The sequence below is a fragment of the Entamoeba histolytica genome, genomic scaffold (genome assembly GCF_000208925.1).
Source record: "Entamoeba histolytica HM-1:IMSS scf_1104750517485 genomic scaffold, whole genome shotgun sequence".
Taxonomy (NCBI): domain Eukaryota; phylum Evosea; order Mastigamoebida; family Endamoebidae; genus Entamoeba; species Entamoeba histolytica.
Window position 1 is genome coordinate 23889 of NW_001914986.1, and position 22647 is coordinate 46535.

The window sequence follows — 22647 nt, forward strand, 5'->3', positions numbered from 1 at the left end:
TCAAAAATACATGGTGCCACATAAATGATTATTAATGACTTTTTTATGAAAAAATGAAAAAAACCCTAAAAAAAAGATTGAACTTCATCTTACGAGAAAAGAATTATGTCAGCAAAAGATCTCATCCTTTCTAGTCTTGAAAAAGAACCACAAATTGAATCAGCTTATGAGTTTGCTGAAAAAAATAAACTTGCATATGACAACAGTTTTATTGGTGCAATTAGATCACTTGATGCTGCTGGTATTATTATTTCAGAGATGAAGAAAGTAACTAAACAAACTGTTTCAGCAAATGCTGAAGATGTATTAAAGAATGGGTCAGAAGAATTTAGATTATTTAATTTAATTAAAAAAGAAGGAACACCTAAAGCTGAAGTTGAACATTTACCATTTTACAGAACTGGATTTGCTGAGGCAATGAAATTAAAATTAATAAAGATTAATGGACCTAATTTAATTAGGATTGTTGATACTTTTGAAGATTCAATTCAAAAATCACTTAAAGAAGTTCTTGGTGGAAGAGTTGCTACAAAGAATGAAGAGGTTATTTTCAAAAGAAGAAAGTTTTTAAGACAAGAGACTATTACTGATTATGTATTAAAACAAGGACCTTCTTTTAATAAAAGATCTAAACCAGTTGCTAATTTAACTGCAGAAATGTTATTAAATGGAAGTTGGAAAGATGCAAATTGGAAGGAATATAATTTTAATGCACTTGGAGTATATCCAAAAGGAGGTTCAAGACATCAGTTATCAAAAGTTAGAATGAATTTCAAAAATATATTCTTAGAAATGGGTTTTGAAGAAATGAAAACTGATATGTATGTTGAAAGTTCATTTTGGAATTTTGATTCTTTATATCAACCACAACAACATCCAGCACGTGATGCCCAAGACACATTCTTCTTAAGTGAACCAGCAACAACATCATCAGCTGATATGAATCCTGATTATGTTGCAAAAGTTAAGAAGGTTCATACAACTGGTGATTTTGGATCAATTGGATGGAGATCTGATTGGAAAGTTGAAGAAGCTCAAAAAACTATTTTAAGAACACACACAACAGCTGTTAGCAGCAGAACACTTGCTAAATTAGCTGCTGATGCTATTGCTAAAGGAGAACCATTCAAACCAATAAAATGTTTTTCTATTGATAGAGTTTTCAGAAATGAAACTGTAGATCAAACTCACTTGGCTGAATTCCATCAAATTGAAGGATTTATTGCTGATAGAAATATTGGATTACCTCAATTAATTGCTGTTATTAGAGAATTCTTCACTAAGATGGGATTGCCTGATGTTAGATTTAAACCAGCATACAATCCATATACTGAACCATCAATGGAAATATTTGCTTATCATCCTGGATTAGGAAAATTTGTTGAAGTTGGTAATTCAGGTGTGTTTAGACCAGAAATGTTAAGAACAATGGGAGTACCAGAAGATATTACTGTTATCGCTTGGGGATTTGGTTTAGAAAGACCAACTATGATTTCTTATGGTATTAAATCTATCAGATCAATTTTCGGTCCAAAAACCGATTTAGACTTCATTAAGAATAGTGAAATTTGCACTTATGGTATCTAATCATTAACGAGTATTTCGTTAATTTAAATTTTTTTAATATTTTTCTCAAAATGTAACGTGTGTTTTATTATGTAAGTTAAAATAAAATATAATACACTTGTTTCATTAACTATAAGAAGTGATGAAGAGAATAAAGAAATAAAAGAACAAGATGAAATAACAAATAAAACAAGTAATAATGAAAAACAATAAACAAAATGATGAAATGAAATTTTAATTAATTTTCTTATTCTTCTTTTTGTGTTTTATGTTTTTCTTCATTATCTGATGGAGATGTGGTTGTTATTTCTTGTGCTAATTTGATGACTATCTTTTCTTCACTTGTTCTTTCCCATTTTCTTCTTTTCCACCATGGAATGATATACTTTTCAATGACTATTACAACACCTATAATTCCTCCTCCAATCCCAATCATCCACATCAAATATTTCAATCCTGAATAAACAACTACCTCTTTACTCATCATCTCTTGAACTTCTTCTTCTTTCAACCCTTTTCCAATTAAAAATTGTAGTTTTGTATCATATGACAACTTTTGTACTTCACTATTCTGTAAAAATTTCTTCACTCGCTCTTTCATTTCTTCTTTCTCTTCCATTTCGTTTCTTTTTCTTTATAAAGTAATATTATTAATAAAAAAGAAAAAACCCAAAACTAAATTTATAATAAATCTTCAGAAGAATCTCCCTTAGATGATACTCCAAGTTCAATTCCAAAGTCTGTGTGTTGACTCAGACTGGAATGTGATGAATTATCTACTAATTGAAGGAGTTGTAGTGAATTTTTAGTAGAACTTTCTCTGAGAGATTCATTAAGACTTTCTATACTATCACTTCTTGATAATGATTGTTGGGTTAATGTAATAGGTTGATGACTAGGGCGATGAGATTTTTGAGAAGACTTCTTTTTTCTATCTTGTTTTCTGAAGAGAATAACTTCCCATTTTTTAAACAAACGTTTCTTTTCAGTTTCTAAGTTCATTCTTAAATCATAACTAAGAGAAAAGGTATTAATTTGAGAAGAGGTGGTTGGAGAAAGTGATAATGGTTTTAAGAACATATTAAAAGGGATTGTTATAAGGTCTTCTGGTGACCCATCCATAACTTCAAGAGTAAATACTTTTGTTTCAATTACTTCTTGTTCAAAACGTTCTTTACGAATAAGAACAAGATTTACTTGTTCAATAGGATTTTCAAGATTAACCTCCTCAAATAAAATCTTTCCTTTTATAATTCCTTTTGTATCAAACACGTTTGAATTGATTTCTACTTTAAGTTTAAGGTTTGGTTGAGTTATTTCATCAACTATGGGATTACCTTTTATACCAGAAGAATATGTTTTAATAAAAAGGTCAACAATCCCAATAGGAGGTATTTGAATTATTTGCGATATCTTTGAACTTTTTAGAAATTCAGCTTTTAAGCAATAAGATATTTGAATGTTATTACTTAGGTAACTGTCGAAAGGAGCGTTGAGAGTTAAATTAAATGGAAAATTTGTTGCATCTTCTATTTTGCCTGGGGGTGTAAGAAGTGATGTTTGTGTATGAAATTGAATTACTTTACCTCTTTCATCTATTTGATAAGATTATATAAAATATCAAGAAGTAAAACAAACGGTTTGTACCAATAAAAAGTAATTGTAAACCAGAATGAATGAATGGTTTAGAAGGTTTAGAAATATAAACTGTTCCAGATATTTTTTCGTTTTTTGAAAGAGTAATGAGAGTTTTTTTTTCATTTTTGTTTCTAAGCGTTGTCTTTGGATATGATAATTCTTTGTTTAAATGAATAGTAACATCCATATGCTAAGAGTAAATTGTAACAAAAGATAAAAGGAATTTTTGTATTTTCATAGAACGCAAAAAATAAAAAAAGGAATTTTTCGAAAAACAAAAAGAAAATCACAATATTTTTTGTATTGAAAAATTTGTCAAAGAGAGTATGAAGTATAACATAAAAACCCTCACACGTAAGCTAATCAAAAGAAAAAATAAGAAAGGGAACAAGAAATGATTAGATAGAGATGCAAGATAGAATAGACACTATCTTTAAAACTAATGAATCAGGTATTAAAGCAAGTACTGAAGATAAAAGAAAGAAAGCTATTGATTCTATCATTACATTTAGTAAAGAAATTAAAAATGAAGAAGATAAGAAATATTTTTTAAATAAAATATTGACAGTCTACAAAAAGACATGTAGTGCAATTTATATGAAAATTGTTATTTCTAAAATTTTAAATGGATTAGAAACTACTTTTTGTACAAAAGAGCTTTCACAAGAATTTACTGAAAAATTTACAACAATCTTTTTAGGAGAGACTAATGATGAGTTACGTAAATTTTTATTTGGATTTGTTGCACATTTAATTCAATACAATGAAATTATTCCAACCAAAATTCAACAAATGATTCAATCATTAAATACATTAAAAGAACCATTAAAATCAATTTTTATAGCAGAACTTCCTAAAATGTTAGGATTACCTGATACTTCAAAATTAGCTCAAGTTAATTTAACAGGATATTTTGCATCAGAAATTAATTTAGTAAAGTCTCCAAAAAATACACCAAAAACAACTATTATTGCATTTAGGTATTTATTAGCATATTACAGACAACCAGAAGTAAAACAATGTGAAGTATTAGAAAGTCAATTATTCTCTTCATTTGCAAAAGCTCTTAAAGTTTATTCTTCACCTGAATTTTTAGCTTTAATTCAAGAAGATGGATATAAACATCAATTGAGTGAATTACTTTTTGATGTTTGTCATTTAAATTGTATTCCAAATATTTGTGAATGTGAAGAAGATATTAAAAAGATTTTACCATTTTTACTTGACAGAAGAAATATTAAAAAATTTTTTAAAAGTACATCAACTACATCAATGTCTTCATTATTGATTCATCTTGTTTTTGATAGTATAATGAAAGATAAAAAAGCTGTATTTGATAAATTAGTTATTGGTAATATTTGTAATTTAATGAATTCATTTGTTTCAGAGAAAGTTGATGAAGCTGAAATTCCATTGTTATTTATTATTTCATCAGTTCTTCCACCAAAAAGAAAATTATTCAATAAGTTTGTGTTTAAAATTGTTCATCCAACAACAAAAAGTTTTGAAATAGTAAAACAATTTGTTATTGGTAATTTTGATTTAATATTTAATAAAATTATGGAATTACTTCAAACTAATTATACAAATAAATATTTACTTCATTCATATTATAAATTACTTTGGTTTGTTCAAAAGTTTAATGATGAAAGAGAAACTGGACATGAAATTGTTGTTAAATTCTGCCAAGAAATAGAAAAAATGAATGAGACAAGTAAATTCTTCTGTAAATTATTTATAGATACTATTAAGAAGAATGTTAATTTATTTGAAAAAGAAGTTTTGTATATTGTTAGATGTTGTAATGAAATTAGTAATAAAAAAGATAAAGAAACTGCATTAACAATTTTACTTGCTATTAGTAATTGTTTAGATACTATTGTTTTAGCATATAAAGAAAAATTAGTTTATTCATATTTCTTATTAAATGAAGGTCTTGGAGAAGATGAAAAACAAGAAAGAGTTATTTATGATAATGTTAAAGAAATTTTATCTTCTTTATCAGAAGAATTAGAACAACCATTAAATTCAGCAACATTTTGTTTATTAATGCCAATCTTTAGATGGGTCATTTCTAAAAAAGATAAAACAACAGAAATTGTTAAACCACAAAATCAGACAATGAAATTATTACAAATGCATTGTGAAGAAATAACAAATCAATACCCAATTTTAGAGATTGCACAACTTTTAAATAGTATTATTTTAGTTATTCCTCGTTTTGTTCAAAAGACATTAACCTGTTTAGAACAAATTGTTAAAGTTTCAGATAATAAAACACTTCAATATTTCTTTAATAACTTATTAAGTGAAGAAGAAAATACTAGAAGATATAATGCTGTTGCTTTAGATAGAAGTAAAGCATATTTGAGAGCTAAAAAAATTGATCATGAAGAGTTATGTAAATTATATCTTGGAGGACATGATCAAATTAAAGATGTTTCTAACGCATGTAGATCAGTTATGAAAACTATTCATTTGTATTGTGAAGAACCTGGTGTTGAAGTAAAAATTCCAGAAGATTTCAGAATTCCAGACCAAAGTTTTGTTGAATATTATAAAAAAGATGAAATTTGCTTAAATGAAAATATTGATATTCAAGACATGATTGCTACTTCCATTTATTCTATTGCTAAGATTGGAAAATATAATTGTGGAGAATTATTGAAAGTTACAATGAATGAGTATGACAACAGTTTCCCAGATATTACTTTAGTACCAGGTATTGCTAAAGATTATCTTATTATCAGAAGTAAATTCTTAAGAAGAAGATTTTGCACATTTGTAATTATGAAATTAGGAGGATTATGTTCTGTGGAAGACATGAAAGAATTACTTCCATTTGCTATTAAGAAACTTACTAATGATGAAGAGCCAATTCCAGAATTAGTTGAAGAACAAGGAGAAAATATGTTCGCCAGTAGAAGTAGAGAAGAAGCTGAGCAAATTTATGATATTTTAGTAAGTATTAAAAAAGAAAAAGGAAAGAAGAATGATAAAGAAATAGAAATGGTTGGATTATTCTTTGGAATGATTGCTAAATATTTGGAACGAGATAATCCTAAGTTCAATGATATTATTCAACAATTAAGAGATTTATCAGTTAAACCATCTTTAGAAGTTCAAATGGCAGTTTGTAATTGTTTTGCAAATATTACAGATATTCCCAATGTTCAAGGTATGTTAGAAAAGATGTATGCTCAATGTTTAAGACAAAAGAATTTTGAAATTAAAAGGGGAATTGCATATTCAATTGCTGGGATTTGCAAGGCACATGGATTAGGAGTTATGTTTACATGTAAATTTTATGATAGATTTATTAAGAGACCATTAGAAAAATTTGATGTTGATAAAAAAGGAAAAAGATGTACTGAAGGAGAAAATTTAAATATTAATATGACAGCCTTAATTTCATTACAATGTATTTGTGAAATTATGGGAGATATTTTTGAACCTTATATCATTGATATATTTAATTTAGTTAGACCTATTGTTAGTGAGGCAAATCAAGAATTAAGACTACAGGCTTCTGCTACTGTTAGGTCTATGAGTTCTGTTTTAACTCATCACGGTATTGGAGTTACAGTACCTCATTTAATCGATGGATTGAAATCAAATGAATGGAGAGAACGAAGAATTTCTTGTTTGTTATTAGGAGAAATGGCTAAACAAACAACTCATCAACTTGATGCTTATTTACCAAAGATTATAACTCCATTAGTTAATTTGATGATTGATTCTGATGCTAACGTTAGTGAAGCAGCCAGTGAAGCATTAAATAATTTAGCTAGTGTTATTAAGAATCCTGAAATTTCATCACTTATCCCATCTATTCTTGATGCCTTAGAAAATCCACCACAAAACACACCAGAATTTTATGAACACTTTGAAAAGATGCAATTTACTCACTTGATTGATTCTAGTTCTCTTGCATTAATTCATTACATTTTATTAAGAGGATTAAGTGATCCAACTCATTTAATTAGAGCTAAGTCTGGATTGTTGATATCATCTTTAACTAATTTATGTGATGTAGATGATTTCCTTCCATATTTGGATATCTTTATTCCAGAATTGAAGAAAAATATTACTGATAATGATCCTGAAGTAAGAGCTGCTGCTTCTAATGCAATTGGTTCATTAATACAATTTGTTGGAGAACAAGCATTCCCAGGTGTTAAACAATGGATTATTGAAACATTACAATCTACAAAATCTACTGTTCATAGACTTGGTGCTGCACAAGCATTAGCTGAATATTATCGTGCAGTTGGAGAGGAACAATTAAGAGAAGATTTCAACTCTATTACTAATTTAGAGAACCCAGTTATTACATCAAGACAGTCTGTCATGTACTTATTGTATTATTTCTGTTCTGCTCTTAAAGAAAGATTTAGTGATTTTATCGGAGAAGGATTATTACTTATTGTAAAGGGATTAAGTGATTCAAGTGAATTAGTTAGAGATGCAGCAATGAAAGCAGGTTCAGTTCTTGTAAGACAGTTTGGTAAGACTCATTTAAAGAAACTTCTTGAGACATTGGATAGTGCTATTTATAGTGATTCACCAAAAGTACAAGAGTGTGCAATTAACTTAATTGGAGAATTGCTTGAAGGAATGGTTGATACAAACGATGCTAGTTTGGAACCATATGTTCTTCTTAAGAGAAAGTTAGGATTAGAGAAAATTGGAGAATGTTTGGCTAATTTGTATCTGATTAGATTTGATGAAGAACATCAAATTTGTCAAAAGGCTACATTGGTATGGAAGAAGGTTATTATTAATGCAGGTAGGGCTCTTAGTGATTTGATTCCATATATTATGAAAATTGCAACCAAGAAGTTATGCCTTGAAGAGAAAGATCGAAAGAGAGCAGCACGTTGTCTTGGTGAATTAGTTGATTTATTTGAAAGTAAAATTGTTCAGGAATTAATTAAAACACTCCAAAGCCATTTGAACAGTAGTAATGAGTTAGATAGAATTGGTGCATGTAATGGTTTTGTTGAAGTTATAAGAAAAAGTTCATTAACAACATTTGAACAATTTAAAGGAGTATTACCACAATTAGTTGAATTAATGTGTGATGAAGTTGATGCTATTAGAGAAGAGTCTAATCATTTGTTTAATGTAATTATTAGAAAATATGATAAACCATCATTAGAAGCTATTCTTGATATTTTATTAGGATTTATTAATGATGAAGAACAAATGCAAAAGGGAATTAGAGGACTTCAAATGATTATTGATAAGAATCATACTAATGAATTAATCTTTGAAACTTTGACACCAAAAGTACTTCAAGTACCAATAACTATTGCCAACTGTAAACCATTAACTATTTTATGTAAGTCATCACAACAATTCTTCTTACAAAACTTCAGTCTTATTCTTCAACGAGGGTTTAATTCATTAGCTAGTAAATATACAGAAGAAAGTTATTGTGAAAAGATTAGAAAGATGATGATTGAAATTTGTTTAGAATATCCATCTAAAGACAAATTATTTAGTACTCTTGGAGATTATATTGCTTCATACCAACGATCAATTATTAAAATTGAAACACTACGTATTCTCTCATCCTATTTCAAGTTACAAACTACACAATCAAGTGTTGGAATGGATATAATTATCTCATTCTTAATGGGGTTAATTAGAAATGAAAAAGATCAAGACGTTGTTCCTTATGTCTGGGATTGTTTCGAACAAATGCATATGAAAGTTACAAATGATAAGTATTACATTTATATTAATGCACTTGCACCAATGATTCAAGATGCTTGTCAAACACCAGAAACTGCTGTACTTGTATTACCAAAAGATATTGGTCCATTGGTTAGAGTTGAAATTGATACACTTAAGAATGCTTTAACAGAAACAAAAGAACAAGCAATTAGATCATTAATATTCTTATTGAAAAAATACGAAAATGATTCGGAATTTACTAAACATAGAGATAATATACTTGGTCCATTGATTAATATTATTTCTAAACAATGTGAATCTTCTCATAAGATTAAATTACTCACATTGTTACAAACTATTTTTGCTACTGCACAACATCGTGGAAAAGTCAAAACATTTGTATTACCAATTACAATTACTTTGAACAAATTATTAAGTGAAGGAGATGAATCAGTTTGTAAAGTAGCTATTGAGATGTACAAGTATTTGATTGAATATGACCTTAAGATTGATACTTTATTGAAAGAAATTCAAAAAGGATTAAGTGGTGCAGGAACTAATTCTACTAAAATCAAAATTTATTTACAATTACTAATTACTTGTGTTGATACTATTGAACCAAAGAAATGGAATGAAGGAAAAGAATTATGGGCAAAAACAAAAAAAGGTACAACTTGGGTTGTTGAAACATTATATTTTGATATTTATAATCAATGTTTCCAATTAATTCCATTAGCACAAGAATATTACCAATTATTAGTTAGAGCATTAGCCACGATGTTAAAATTCCTTCCAGACAGTGATACTCAATTTAAAACTCTTTTGAAAATGGACGGATTTTCTATTGAAACAACAGAAGATTTAGTTGTATTAAGAAAGGAATTATGCAACACATATGCTAGCGTTTGTCCTTCAAAAGCTTCAATGATTAAAGAAGCTATTAAGTCCATTTAATAAACTGAAAAAAAAAGAATCATTTGAATTATTTTAAACTTTATTTATGAGGTTATCTTTTGAATTAATTTTTCTTGGCGTTGTTTGAGACTTGAGTCACTAATTTGTATCCCAGATATTGCAGAGAGACACTCTGACTTAATTTGCATACGGGCTTGTTCATTGTTACTAACTACCATTAAAAATCCAATTATTGTATTTAATACTTGCTGATTTGTTTTGAAAGTATCTTCTAATGCTCTTTTACAGAAATGAATTACATTTAATTCAATCATTTGAGGAGTTACAGCAGGATCAATTGATAAATTCCATAAACAGCCAATACATGCTTTAAAAATATCTTCATTTGTACGATGTTTAGCTAGTATTTGTACAATTGTTGTTTGGAAATTGTTTGCTATGATAATTTGTCTTGACGATTCTAAAATACTCAAATTTTTGCAGCAATTAGAAATAACTCCACAAACCTTAGCATCTCCACTGTATTTTGTTACCGCTTCATTGAAAAGAAGAAATAATGATGATTTTAATAATAATGGATGAAGTTCATTATAACAAGAGAAATTAATAAGACAAGCTGTTGAATTTAAGAAAATGTCTTTATAATCAAATAACCGTTTTGCATTGGAGATAAGAAATTCAATAATTCCACTTGTAATATATGTTAATGCTAATTTCTTATTAACTGAAATAGAACATATGAGTTGAAGCAATTTATTGTTGATTTGTTTGTCGTTAAGATCAAGGTTCTTAAAAAGATCTTCTAATGATATAATTCCTTTTGAAGATGTAATTTCAGCCTTTACCAATGATATAATACAACTTAAACACTGTAGTACAATGCTTTGTTCATGAGAATATGTTAATAATATTTCTTGAACAAATGGTAATGTTTGTTCAGAAATTTTTTTAGCAACTACTTCATCGATTAGAATGTTCATAACACAAGTTATCATTTTAGAATTTAATTGCTTTTTTTCGGGGAATCGTTTATGTAATGTTATAAACAAATCAACAATTCCCTTTTCAACTAACTCATTTGCACACTCTCCATTTTGAGCAAGATTAATTCCAGCTCCGATAGCAGAAAGAGCAACATCCTTTTTCTTTAAATGTTTTTCAAGAGCAATTACAACATCATCAACTAATCCATTCTTGAATAATACTTGATTGTTTTGTTCCTTGAGAGCAAGACACTGAATAATAGAACATCCTGTTGATTGACATACTTTGTCATGAATTGTTAATTCCATAGCTTGATGAAGAATAGATAGAATACCTGAGTTGATTACTATATCAACTTGACTTTCATCAAAACAAATATGAAGAAGAATTCCAAGGATATTTCTCATTAATGGTAATAAAGACTCTTTTGACTTATCAAGTAATGGTTGAGAATCACATATTTGTTTTAATGTTTGAGTGATATAAGGAACAACATTCATTTGAATTAAACAACCACTCTGACTTTGAGAAATGAAAAAAAGGAAATTCATTAACTTTTCTTGAACAGAAACTGATTTCCCCTGTGCCACAGTAAAGAGTTGTTGATAAATTCCAGTGTTAATAAATTCTTGGTTTGCTTCATTACTTGAGTTTGCAACAGATCGAATTGCAGAAATGAGACTACTAATAACTTCATCATTGGAATTGAAATTATTTGTAATATTAATTAATAAGGCATTTACACCAACTTTCTTTGCTACTGCATACTCTGTTTCTGTGAAAATAGTATTAGCTATAAAAATACATAAAGCCTTCATTACATTGGCTGAGTTCATCCATTTCTTTCCTAAATTAATACATTGTTCTATCATTCCAGTAGAAACAAAAAAAGGTATAACATAATCATCAATGCTTAACGCTGACATTAAGTTTAATGCTGTAACACTTGTCTCATCATCAGTAATTCTATCATAGCTTTTTAAAACCTTTTTAATATTATTCTTTGTTACCAAACTTCTTCTCACAGTAAAATCTGCAACAGTCATTAACCCCCAACATAGTCGAAGAAGATCATTTAATGTTATATTTGTTATTGTTTCATCATTATAATGAATAACCCGAATTATCTCACAAACACTTTGTCCAATACCACAAGTAATCATTTTCTTTTTAGCAACTTCACTATACATTAGTACTGATACTAACAAAGAACACATACCACATAAACATTCTCTTTTCATACTTTTGAAATCTTCCATTTTTTTTGAACAAAATTCAATCAATCCTTTCTGAATACAATACATTTTAATTTGATTACTTTTATCATCAGAAATACTAATTTCTAATTCTTTCATATTCTCCACAATATCAATCCCTTGTTCAATATTTGTTAGAAGGTTTACTATTTTCTCCATTAATATATTTTTATTTAAAGATTTTTTTTTTGTTATTTTTTTTCTTTTTACTCTTCAAAATCAATTTTCTGAACATCTTACATAAAAAAAAGATTTAAAAACTCGCCCAAATTAAAGACTTTTATTAATTCAAGTGCCTTAATAATAGTTATAACTGTTGGCTTTATTGTTATTTCTACTCTGAAGTTTTTTGTTATTTAGATTCAAACACTTTTATATTTTTGTTTATGTTTTATGGTTATATTGTTGGTTCTTATTGCTATTGACTTTTTGTGTCTCGTTTGAATTATCTAACTCGTCTGTTTTATCAATTACAATAAAATAACTTCCTAATCTATGTAACGAAAATAATTACTGTGATAATATAAGTTAATAAGAATTTGTTTTAATTGTTTAAAATAAAAAGGGTGATTAAAAATATTTGAATTATAATTTCAAAAGAATCAACACAAAAAAGCAAGTACCAATACACCCCGTCTATTACAAAAACATAAAACCAAAAATTAATAGAAGAAATGGAGAGAAATAATAAAGCATAAATTAAAAATTCTTAACGTTATATTTAATCATTTTCAATAAAGAATTTTGTACGGTATAAAATAATTTCATAACCAACAAAATGTCTTATAGATATAGCAAGTTATATTAAGTTATTGAAAATACAATTTAGTGCTTTTTTTTTCTTTTAACTGATTCACTGAAAGAAAATTAAAAAAAGAACTAATAAATTACAAGTAACATAATTAAATGGATTCAACCACTTTTTGTAATGAATTAAAACAACGAATTCCTGGATCAATTGAAGTAGCAATGTATAATTTTAATGGAGTTGAAATTGCAACAAGTAATGAACAACAAACAAATGATAACTTGAAATATTTCAAAGAAGAAGAAATATATGACAATGTTGCAAAATTTGGGAGAGGAAAACACAGTTGTTCTACAATTGTAATGGATGATAAAACAATTATGATATTAACTTGTGGAAAAATTAAAGTACTCATTTCATTACAACCTTTATCTAATATTGGACTTGTATACTCTCTTCTTTCATCAATCCAATCAAGTCTTTCAACAATAGAAATCTAATGCATGTTATGTTATTGGTTTAATATTTGACTATTAAAACACTAAATGAAGTTATTTTTTATAACATTTGATAATAAGAAAGAATTAAAACACAAATGTAATGATAACCAAATTCATTCATCTTTTTTACAAAACATAAATATTATTTGTTTCTATCAATACTCTATTAAACATGATTTGAATTTATCGTTTCAACCACATTGATATTAATAATGAATTTTAATTTTCATTTAGATAAATTAAAATCCAACTCATTACTAAAGATATTGTGTTATTTATTAGAATTTATAGAATATAACATTGTTTTTAATAAGAATATTATGAGATAATTTAAAGAGAGAAATAACCTGACTGATAATACAGTGTTTACTTATCAAAATAATCAATATTCTTTTTTAATTACATAAATAAACAACCAAAAGAATCAGAAAAGATAAAAGTTTCTTCTCTTTTAAAACACATTCATTTTTAAAAATTCTTTTTCATTGTTGAAAATTACTTCTTTATGTAGTGGTGTTGAATTAGAGAGTCTTGTCTAGAATTAACAATTTTTATGTTTGGAACAATAAAATTAGATTTTTCTAATAAGTTTTGTTAATCCCTTATAATAATATTGTCTGCTTCTCCACTTCAAGATATTATAAAAGAAATATAACTGAGTTATACACCACCAATCATTCATTATACTATTATTTTATTCCTTCATAAATTATTAAAATAGTCTTTGTTTATTGATTTATTATGTTTTATAACTTCTTATTATCCTTTAGTTCTAAATAAAAAATAGTCACAATAAACAAATTATCATCTATAGATAGTTTTAGACTTTAAATTAGTCTAAAAACAATATTATGAATAAAAAAAAATTGTTATGGTTGTTATACTTCTTTTTATTTTATTGGAATTAAAACAAATAGTCATGTAGTTAATATGATTAATAACCCAAATTATTAAAACAATTATTTTGTTTTATTGTTGGTTTCATCTCTTAAGAGAAAAAGAAGTCTATTGGCTGGTCAACATCAACAAAACTTTCTTTATCTTCTTGTCTCGTTGTATCATCTTTTTCTTTAGATCCTGTGTGTAAATTTTCTTTAACCTCCTCTTCCTTTTGAGATGTTTTTATTTTGTCTTCTTTCTTTGGAGACTCATTAATTTTTCTAGTTGGTGCTTTTTCTTGTACAATTTCTTCCTTCTTTTCATTCACTTTTTCTTCAGTTCTTTTTCGTTTCCATGCTTCTAATCGTTCACTAAAATTACTTAATGCAACACTTCCATTAACAATAATCTCGTTGTTTAAATAGACTTTAATCATATCTTCTGAATTACTTCCAATATCACCTGAAAATGTAGGATGAACTCTTTCATATGACTTATTAATACATCCACTAGCTTCCATTTTAGTTTGCCACTCTTTGAATGCATTAGTTCTTATAAATTCATTGACAAAGTTTCTTCCATAATCAACACCAACCTCTTCTAATTCTCCTGTTATCTTGAATGGTTTTCCATTGAACATATCTTTATTTCGAGCAAATCCATTTAATAATGAAAGAATGTAATTTGTCATTTCCCCAAATACCCATTCATTACTTCCTTCATTTCCTTTTCCACTTCCATGATTATATTTAGTCATAGCTTGTTTAACATTGAAAATAAAAACTTTATCTGTTTTAGTTACTTCAACACTTTTACTGATATTATTCTCTCGATAAATAAATTTTCCTGTTGATAAATCAACTACAACATCATAATCCTCTGATCTCTGAAGTACTAATGGTGAACTAACACATGCAATAATTCCATTACTTTCTCCTATTCGATAAAAATTATCCATTGTTAAATGCATATAAACTGTTCGTTCTTCTGAATTTAGTGATAATGGTAATTGTAATTTCTCTACTTCTTCATTTGCAGGTTTCCCAAAGAAAACTCCTGGAACAAGACTTAATAAAAATAAAACAGTTTCACTAGATACTGCCACTTGTTCCTTTGATGCAATAATCAAAACTCTATACTCTAATAAGAATAATTTAATCAATGAAATGATATTCACATCAAGTCGATTAATAAGTGCAAGTGCAGTAGGTGCTGATGTATAAATTGGTTGGAATGCTCCATTTCCTAATGGAATAAAACTCTTTAATAACTCTTCATTAACCATTCTTGTTTGTACTTGATATGCTTGTACTAATGTTAATAAAATATGTCCAATTTGATGTAAAAATGGAACTGTACAAATTCCAACTAATGAAAGTGTTTTATGTTCCCATTCATCCCGTCCATCAAAAATCACTGATACATAAAATGATGTTTTATAATTAAAATAGACATAATCTGGGTGTTTTGTTATCATATCAGGAAATGCTGTTGTTATAATGAAAGTTTCTTGTTCACTACTTAACTCTTCTGTAGAATACAATATTTGTGCAGTTTTATCAATTGAATCTTTAGCTAATAAAACAATTCCGCTGATGGCTTGTATTGTCATACTTTGTGTAATTTTGATTAATAGATGAGATATCAAATCCTCATTCTCTTTTTGTCTTTTCTAAAAATATTATTTCTTTTTTATATTTCCTTCTCTTTTCTTACGTCTTATTATTAAAATTCCCTTTTTCATTCAAAAAAAAAACCATTAAAGAGAGATACATCATCCTTATTTTCTTTACTTCTTCTTTCTAGATGCTTTCTTCATTTCTTTCTTCTTATAGTCTTTGAATGAATGGCACATTCTCCATTTCTTCTTATGTTCCTTTCTAGCCTTTCTTGGTGCTTTAGTCTTCTTATCCAAACCAGCTCTAATTAATTGATGTTTTGGAACAAATTTCTTTAAGGCTGAAAGTGTGTCATAAATCAATGCAAATCCTGATGTCTTTCCTCCTCCATACTTAGTAACAAATCCATTAAGAACGATAGTTTGGACATCTTTTACCTTGTACATTTTAGCAAGCTTTTCTTTAATTTCAGTGAATTTTGGTTGAACAATTCCTGGATGATAAATATCAACAACTACTTGCTTTCTGCAAAGTAATGGATTAACAATCAGATTTCTTGTTCTTATGGTGACTTCACTCTTTTGAGTTGCCATTGCCCCTTCTTCTTAGTTCAACCCTAATTTTTTTTTATCTTTTCCTTTTTTGTTATTTATATTATTTCTTTTTTTTCTTCTTATTCTATTTCATCATTCTGTTTCTACTATAACCATCTACCAAACACATTCCCTTTCATTCTATTCTCTTTGTATCTTTTTGATATTTTTTTGTTTTATTAGTAATGCCTTCTATTATATGGTTATTATTGAATACTATTTGAAATATAACTCGAAGATATTTAACATGCTCATTTATCTAATACTGTCTATCATTTTATTTTCATAAATAACCAATGGTTTTTGTTAAATGAAGTAATGTATAAAGAATTTCAATTTATAATAAACTCCTTTTTGGTGTACTTTTAATAACATAATAATGTCTTGATTATGAATAGTTAAAGTGATTTGTTCTACTGTTTTATTCTATTTGTATTTTGTTTCCTTCGTTTTGTTTTATTTTGTTATTTCATTTGAACTTTTTCTCTTTATTTTTTCAAGGAGAGTTTAAAGATTCAAAGTGTTAATAATACTTACGAACGTTAATGCATTTATCAATATTCATTAATGGATAATATCAATGTAAAAGTACTTTGAAAAGTCACATGGTTCGAGTGAAGTGGTTCATTGATTATTTCATTTTTATAGAATTTTGTTCAATAACATCTTTTAAAGATTCATGACTAAATTGACACAAGAGTTTGTTGTATTTTTACAATATTAGATTCATTTCATTGTCATTAAATACAGTGATAATTAAATAAGTATGTATGTCTTCTTTTATTAAAGAGTGTCAATGATAATGTAGTTATAATACTTTAACATAAATTGAGGAGATACAACAATCTCATTGTATTGATATAAAAAGGAGGTACTAAAAAGTATGTTACAGTTTATCTCAATACTAACATTAATAACATTCATATTAACTAAATCATATACATGATATACTTCTATTATCTACTCAGTAATGAATAATAAATTTTTTCTTATTAAATTACTAACAAAAATAACTCATAAAATATTAGCAAATAAAAAAAAAAATATTCATTTTTTATTCCAAATAACATTATTTTTGATTAGTGGTTAATCTAAAAGTGTTTCAACAACAATTTATTTAATCACATCATAAAACATTTTTTTTCTTGTTAAAGAGTAAACGTTTGTTTAATGCAAACACTAATATGAGTTAATGTATAAAAAATTTAATGATGATTAATGTTTTAGGTTTGATATTTTGACACTCGAAATCTTAATTCTTAATTATGACGTAATAAAAACAAAATTAATTATTAAATATGTTAAAAGGAGGTGGTTTCTGAGATGTTTGTATTTTAGGTGTTTCAGAGAAAATGTATTGAGAAAGGTCTTGATGGATATCAATTATATCATTTCCCAAAACTTGGACTAAGTGAAAACATGGATGATGATTTAAAATACACATAATTTCTTCAGATACATCGTCATCATTCATTAAAAGAAGAGAGTCTATTTGAGAGTTATAAGACGACAAATAATCATCTGACTTTAAGCACGAAATAGACCTACAATTATCTTTTGTTGACATTTAATAATTAACATTGAAAAGTTCCTTTGTATTTATCTGACGTGGGAATGTTAAATTATAACATATTTGGTCCAGTTTAAACATAAGACTTATTTGTTTTATAAAGAAATAAGAAAATTAGTTTTTTAGGTAAGACAAATGTCATTTTATAATTTCAAATTGAAAAAATCATGACAAATGAAAATTAAATTTCTTTAAGTTTAACTTTAATTAAGTTTAAGATGAGATATTTGTTCTACAAAAGAAAATTTTTATGGTGTTATTTTAATAAATAAGTACATTAAACAGAGAAAATCTTTAAAATAGGGTTAAAAATGACAGTTATACAAATTATTAGAAGAAATCCCCGAAAAAGTACAATTTTCTAGTTGATTTTATGTTTTGGGAGGAAAGATACATTTTTTGAAAAAGAAATACAGAAAGAGACAATGGAAATATCTTAAAAAAAAAGAACTTAATTCATCAAGAATATTAAAAATAATGGATTCAACATTTGTGTTTGATTGGAAGTTGATTGTTGGATCTATTGGTTCATTATTTTTTGCAGTGTTATGCGCTGGTTCAGGTATTGGAGGTGGTTGTTTTTATTTAGTAATTTTTGTATTAATTCTTCAAATGGACCCTCATCAAGCAATTCCTTTGTCTAAAATAACTACATTTGGGGTTGCTTGTGGTGGATTTCTAATTCTTTGGATGAAAAGACATCCAAATGTTCGTTATAAACCATTGATTAGTTATCCAACTGCTTTGATGGTTGAACCATTAACAATTTATGGAACTATGATTGGGGTAATATTCAATATTATTTCTCCTAGTTGGTTAATTATTATTGTGTTAGTTCTTTTACTTGGATTCACTTCTTATAAAACATTTGCTAAAGCTATTAAACAATGGAAAAATGAAAATGAAAAAAGAGATGCTGCTAAAGCTACTGAACTTGTTGAAACATCAAAACCAGATATTGCTGATAATGATAACGATGATATGAAACCATCAGAAAATGGAAGTAATGCTGTTATTGTAGATGAAAAAGTTCAAGAAGAAGAAGAAGAAGGACAAGGAACTGGACCAAAATTATTGCCTCAAGATGAGAGTCAAGAAGCACAAAAAGAAGCTAAAAAAATAGAAGAGAAAACATTATTAAAGAGAGAAATAATAAAAGCAATTTTGTCAGTTGGAATATTAATTATTGTTTGGGCAGTTATGTTCTTTATTGTTATTCTTAAAGGAGGAGAAAAAATGGATAGTATTGTTGGAATTGAATGTGGAACACCTTGGTATTGGGTTTTAACTGCAATTGGAGGACCATTAATGTTAGCTGTGACTATTGTTGTTGGAATATTCTTATGGTGGAGACAACGTGGAGAAGAAGTTGAAGGAGAAGTCCAATGGACAGTAAAGAATTGTTTAATTATTCCAATTGGTGCATTCTTTGCTGGAGTTAGTGCTGCATACCTTGGCATTGGTGGTGGTATGGTAATTGGACCAATATTACTTGAAATTGGAGTTCTTCCACAAGTAGCAACTGCAACATCTGCATTTATGATTATGTTTACTGCGTCATCTTCTTCATTACAATACATTATTGATGGAAAGTTAGATATATTTTATGGAATATGGTATTTTGCTATTGGATTTATTGGAGCAGCATTTGGTCAATTTGGATTCTCTAAAATTGTCCAAAAATTAAATCGTCAAAGTATTATTGGATTCTTCCTTGGAGTACTTATTGTGTTATCAACTCTTGCTATGATTGCTATCACTGTAGTTCAATTAGTTAGTGATGTGAAGAATGATAATCTTGGATTTAAGCATTTGTGTAAAGTAGCTGTGGATTATTTCTCTTCTTCTTCTGAGCTTTAATTTAATTTGCTTTATTGATATAATGTTTTTAAATATATAACGAAATAATACTAAACTAAAAATACAAAAAATCAGTCGATATTATGAATTTGGTAAAAGGTGTGTTAAAAATATCTACAAAATTAAGTAATAGTAATTTTATATTGTTTAAATTTTAAAATAACTGACAAATGGATTAACATAGGTGTTAATTTTAAATATACTTTTTATTTTTTATAATATCATTTAGTGTTTCATTTCCACAGTATTGAACATTACAAATAAAGAATAAACATTTTATAAATCATGAAATATATAAAAAAGATTAACTGATACAGTAATTTATGCTCAATATTTGCATAATAACTTAATCATTTCATTAATAATAAGATTATAAATACTGTTAATATACTTTTCAATAAATGTTGTTATATTGTAGAAAAAAATTATTTTAATTGATTTGATTTAGTTGGGATGGACAGTTAATATGACTATGAAATAAACAAAAATAGGAAAATAATTATGTATTAAGAGAATTATTTCTTATTCAGATGAACCTTATATATATAGAGAGAGTTTTAGATTAATTAAAGGAAATAAAAAATGACATTGACATCGTTAAAGAAATTAAAAAACCATGTAATACAAAACATGACAGATGTCATGGAATATTGCTTTTATCATAATCAAACATACTCAATAGAAATAGTAGAAGAAGACAAAGTGATGAGATTATTCTCCAATGATACAAGAACAATAGAAACTATATCTATTAATACTTAATTAAGTGCTCATTATTATCTTTTGTTTCTTAATTGAGTATTATTTATGTCTGTTTATCATTTTTGTGAATGTTAGTCAATTTTATGACGATGTGAATATTTAAATGATAGAAAGAAAAGAAGTATCAAATGTTTTAAGTCAGAGACATTATATGAAACACTAAAATTAAACTAAGTAATGAAATTTCTAGTTATTTTATAGTGATGGCATTGGTTTTGAGAGAAAACACAAAAAGAATAAATGGGTAATATTTAATAATATTTAATAAGAATTAATATTAATGAAGTAATTAATGTGATAGTATTATTTAATGAAATAGATTGAAGTATGTTTGATAATGAATGTATTATGATGAAATATATGGTGTTATCAAGAAAAAGTAATGTTAACTGAATAATAGTGATATAGAATGTTATTTCTAGTTATAATTATAATGATATGTTCAATATAAAAATAAGACAATCAATGATAATGAGATTTAATACACATTAAAGTCAAAATAACAAGTTAAATGAAGAATAATTGAAGTTAATGATGTTTGAAAAAATAAAACAAAAGAAAATAAATTAGATGAATAAAGTGAAATACTCACATTTCAAATAGATGAAATATTAAATATTAAGTAATCATAATTGATATTTTCATATTTAATAGAAAGAAAAACACAAATAGATAAATAAGAGAGAAGAGAGTTTAATACCAAGAACGGATGTTGAACAACAGAGTTGATGTTAATACCAAAGTATTTATTGTAGACAAGTGATTTGTGTGCATTTACGTGCATTAACCAGAATTGTTATTGTCAAAGTTGAAGGGGTTTGAATGATGAGCCAATTATTTATTTATTTTATTTGTCAATATTATACTCCTAATTATATTCTATTCAAATATCAATATTTAAATAATTTACTTCTTTTTGTTTAATTATTTGAAGAATGATAAAATGAATAAGAAAAACAAGAAGTAAAAATAGAATAAATAATTGATAATAAAATTAAAATATAAACAAGATAAATAATGAAATATAATGAATATAAGAAAAATAATGAAATTGTATTTATTCATAACTTCTTTTAAATGGGTACGAAAATTAGCAAAGAAAAAATGCATCTAAATAATTTACAAAAAAGAAAAAAGAAGCAAAATAATTTGCATCCATAGAATTTTCCATTTATTATATTTTGCTCCTAAAATAAAAATAAAAAAATAAAAAATATGATAAATATACAATCTGTATATATTTATGTTTATATTTTATAATCATTTGTATTCATTTTGTATGAAATATTAATGAAATAGATTATTTGATGAATCATATTTGGGTACGAAAATTAGCAAAGAAAAAATGCATCTAAATAATTTACAAAAAAGAAAAAAGAAGCAAAATAATTTGCATCCATAGAATTTTCCACTTTATTATATTTTGCTCCTAAAATAAAAATAAATAAAAAATAAAAAGTATGATAAATACAGAATATATAAATATTTATGTTTATATTTTATATTCATTTCTATTTTGTATGAAATATTAATGAAATAGATGATTTGATTATTCATATTTATTTTTATTCTTTTTATTCTTTTATTATTATGTTATTTATCTATCGTATTTTTATATTTATTTCTCTGTTTATATTATTTATCTATCATCTTCTTATTATCTATATATTATTATATTATTATATTCTTCTTATTTTATTATTTTTATGTTTATATTCTTTAGATTTTCTTATTGTTATTCTTTTCTATTTAGATATATTTGTTTATTCATCCTTATCATTTTTATATTATTATCATTTATATCTATTTTCAATTTATATTTATTCTCTTGTGTTTTATATTAATATTAATTTTATCTTTTATACTTTGATTTTATTATGTATATCATTGACTATCATTTCTCGTTTTATTTATCATTTATTCTTATTATTCTTTTGTTTTATATTCTATCTATGTTATATATTCATATCATTTTCATTTATATTTTATCACTTATTATATGTTATAATAATCACATAACACATATTATTGATTATATAATAAATATCATGATGAAATTATACATATAAATAATA

The 22647-nt window shown here is 26.1% G+C and overlaps 9 protein-coding genes across 9 annotated transcripts, besides 2 other annotated features; 4 read left to right on the forward strand and 5 right to left on the reverse strand.

Moving 5' to 3' along the window:
• Positions 1-105: 105 nt before the first annotated feature.
• On the forward strand, positions 106-1587 carry EHI_078230 (phenylalanyl-tRNA synthetase alpha subunit, putative; the record flags this gene model as incomplete). The annotated part of the gene is made up of 1 exon (XM_646895.1): positions 106-1587. One exon carries the CDS (start codon positions 106-108, stop codon positions 1585-1587), a length of 1482 nt encoding a protein of 493 aa, XP_651987.1.
• A 226-nt stretch (positions 1588-1813) lies between these two features.
• Positions 1814-2167, reverse strand: EHI_078240 (uncharacterized protein; the record flags this gene model as incomplete). The annotated part of the gene is made up of 1 exon (XM_646894.2): positions 1814-2167. The coding sequence occupies one exon, from the start codon at positions 2165-2167 to the stop codon at positions 1814-1816; it is 354 nt and encodes a 117-aa protein (XP_651986.2).
• An 80-nt stretch (positions 2168-2247) lies between these two features.
• EHI_078250 (vacuolar sorting protein 26, putative) lies at positions 2248-3391 on the reverse strand (the record flags this gene model as incomplete). Its single annotated transcript, XM_646893.1, has 2 exons — positions 2248-3161; positions 3205-3391. The coding sequence occupies 2 exons, from the start codon at positions 3389-3391 to the stop codon at positions 2248-2250; spliced, it is 1101 nt and encodes a 366-aa protein (XP_651985.1).
• A 221-nt stretch (positions 3392-3612) lies between these two features.
• On the forward strand, positions 3613-9840 carry EHI_078260 (HEAT repeat domain containing protein; the record flags this gene model as incomplete). Its single annotated transcript, XM_646892.1, has 1 exon — positions 3613-9840. One exon carries the CDS (start codon positions 3613-3615, stop codon positions 9838-9840), a length of 6228 nt encoding a protein of 2075 aa, XP_651984.1.
• A 44-nt stretch (positions 9841-9884) lies between these two features.
• EHI_078270 (uncharacterized protein) lies at positions 9885-12200 on the reverse strand (the record flags this gene model as incomplete). Its single annotated transcript, XM_646891.1, has 1 exon — positions 9885-12200. One exon carries the CDS (start codon positions 12198-12200, stop codon positions 9885-9887), a length of 2316 nt encoding a protein of 771 aa, XP_651983.1.
• A 747-nt stretch (positions 12201-12947) lies between these two features.
• EHI_078280 (uncharacterized protein) lies at positions 12948-13289 on the forward strand (the record flags this gene model as incomplete). Its single annotated transcript, XM_646890.1, has 1 exon — positions 12948-13289. One exon carries the CDS (start codon positions 12948-12950, stop codon positions 13287-13289), a length of 342 nt encoding a protein of 113 aa, XP_651982.1.
• Positions 13290-14277: 988 nt separating this feature from the next.
• On the reverse strand, positions 14278-15780 carry EHI_078290 (uncharacterized protein; the record flags this gene model as incomplete). Its single annotated transcript, XM_646889.1, has 1 exon — positions 14278-15780. One exon carries the CDS (start codon positions 15778-15780, stop codon positions 14278-14280), a length of 1503 nt encoding a protein of 500 aa, XP_651981.1.
• Positions 15781-15932: 152 nt separating this feature from the next.
• EHI_078300 (40S ribosomal protein S24, putative) lies at positions 15933-16380 on the reverse strand (the record flags this gene model as incomplete). Its single annotated transcript, XM_644181.2, has 1 exon — positions 15933-16380. The coding sequence occupies one exon, from the start codon at positions 16378-16380 to the stop codon at positions 15958-15960; it is 423 nt and encodes a 140-aa protein (XP_649273.1). The 3' UTR covers positions 15933-15957.
• A 2047-nt stretch (positions 16381-18427) lies between these two features.
• On the forward strand, positions 18428-19810 carry EHI_078310 (uncharacterized protein; the record flags this gene model as incomplete). Its single annotated transcript, XM_644179.1, has 1 exon — positions 18428-19810. One exon carries the CDS (start codon positions 18428-18430, stop codon positions 19808-19810), a length of 1383 nt encoding a protein of 460 aa, XP_649271.1.
• A 541-nt stretch (positions 19811-20351) lies between these two features.
• Positions 20352-20581: a repeat region.
• Positions 20512-20590: a repeat region.
• The last annotated feature ends 2057 nt before the right edge of the window (positions 20591-22647 follow it).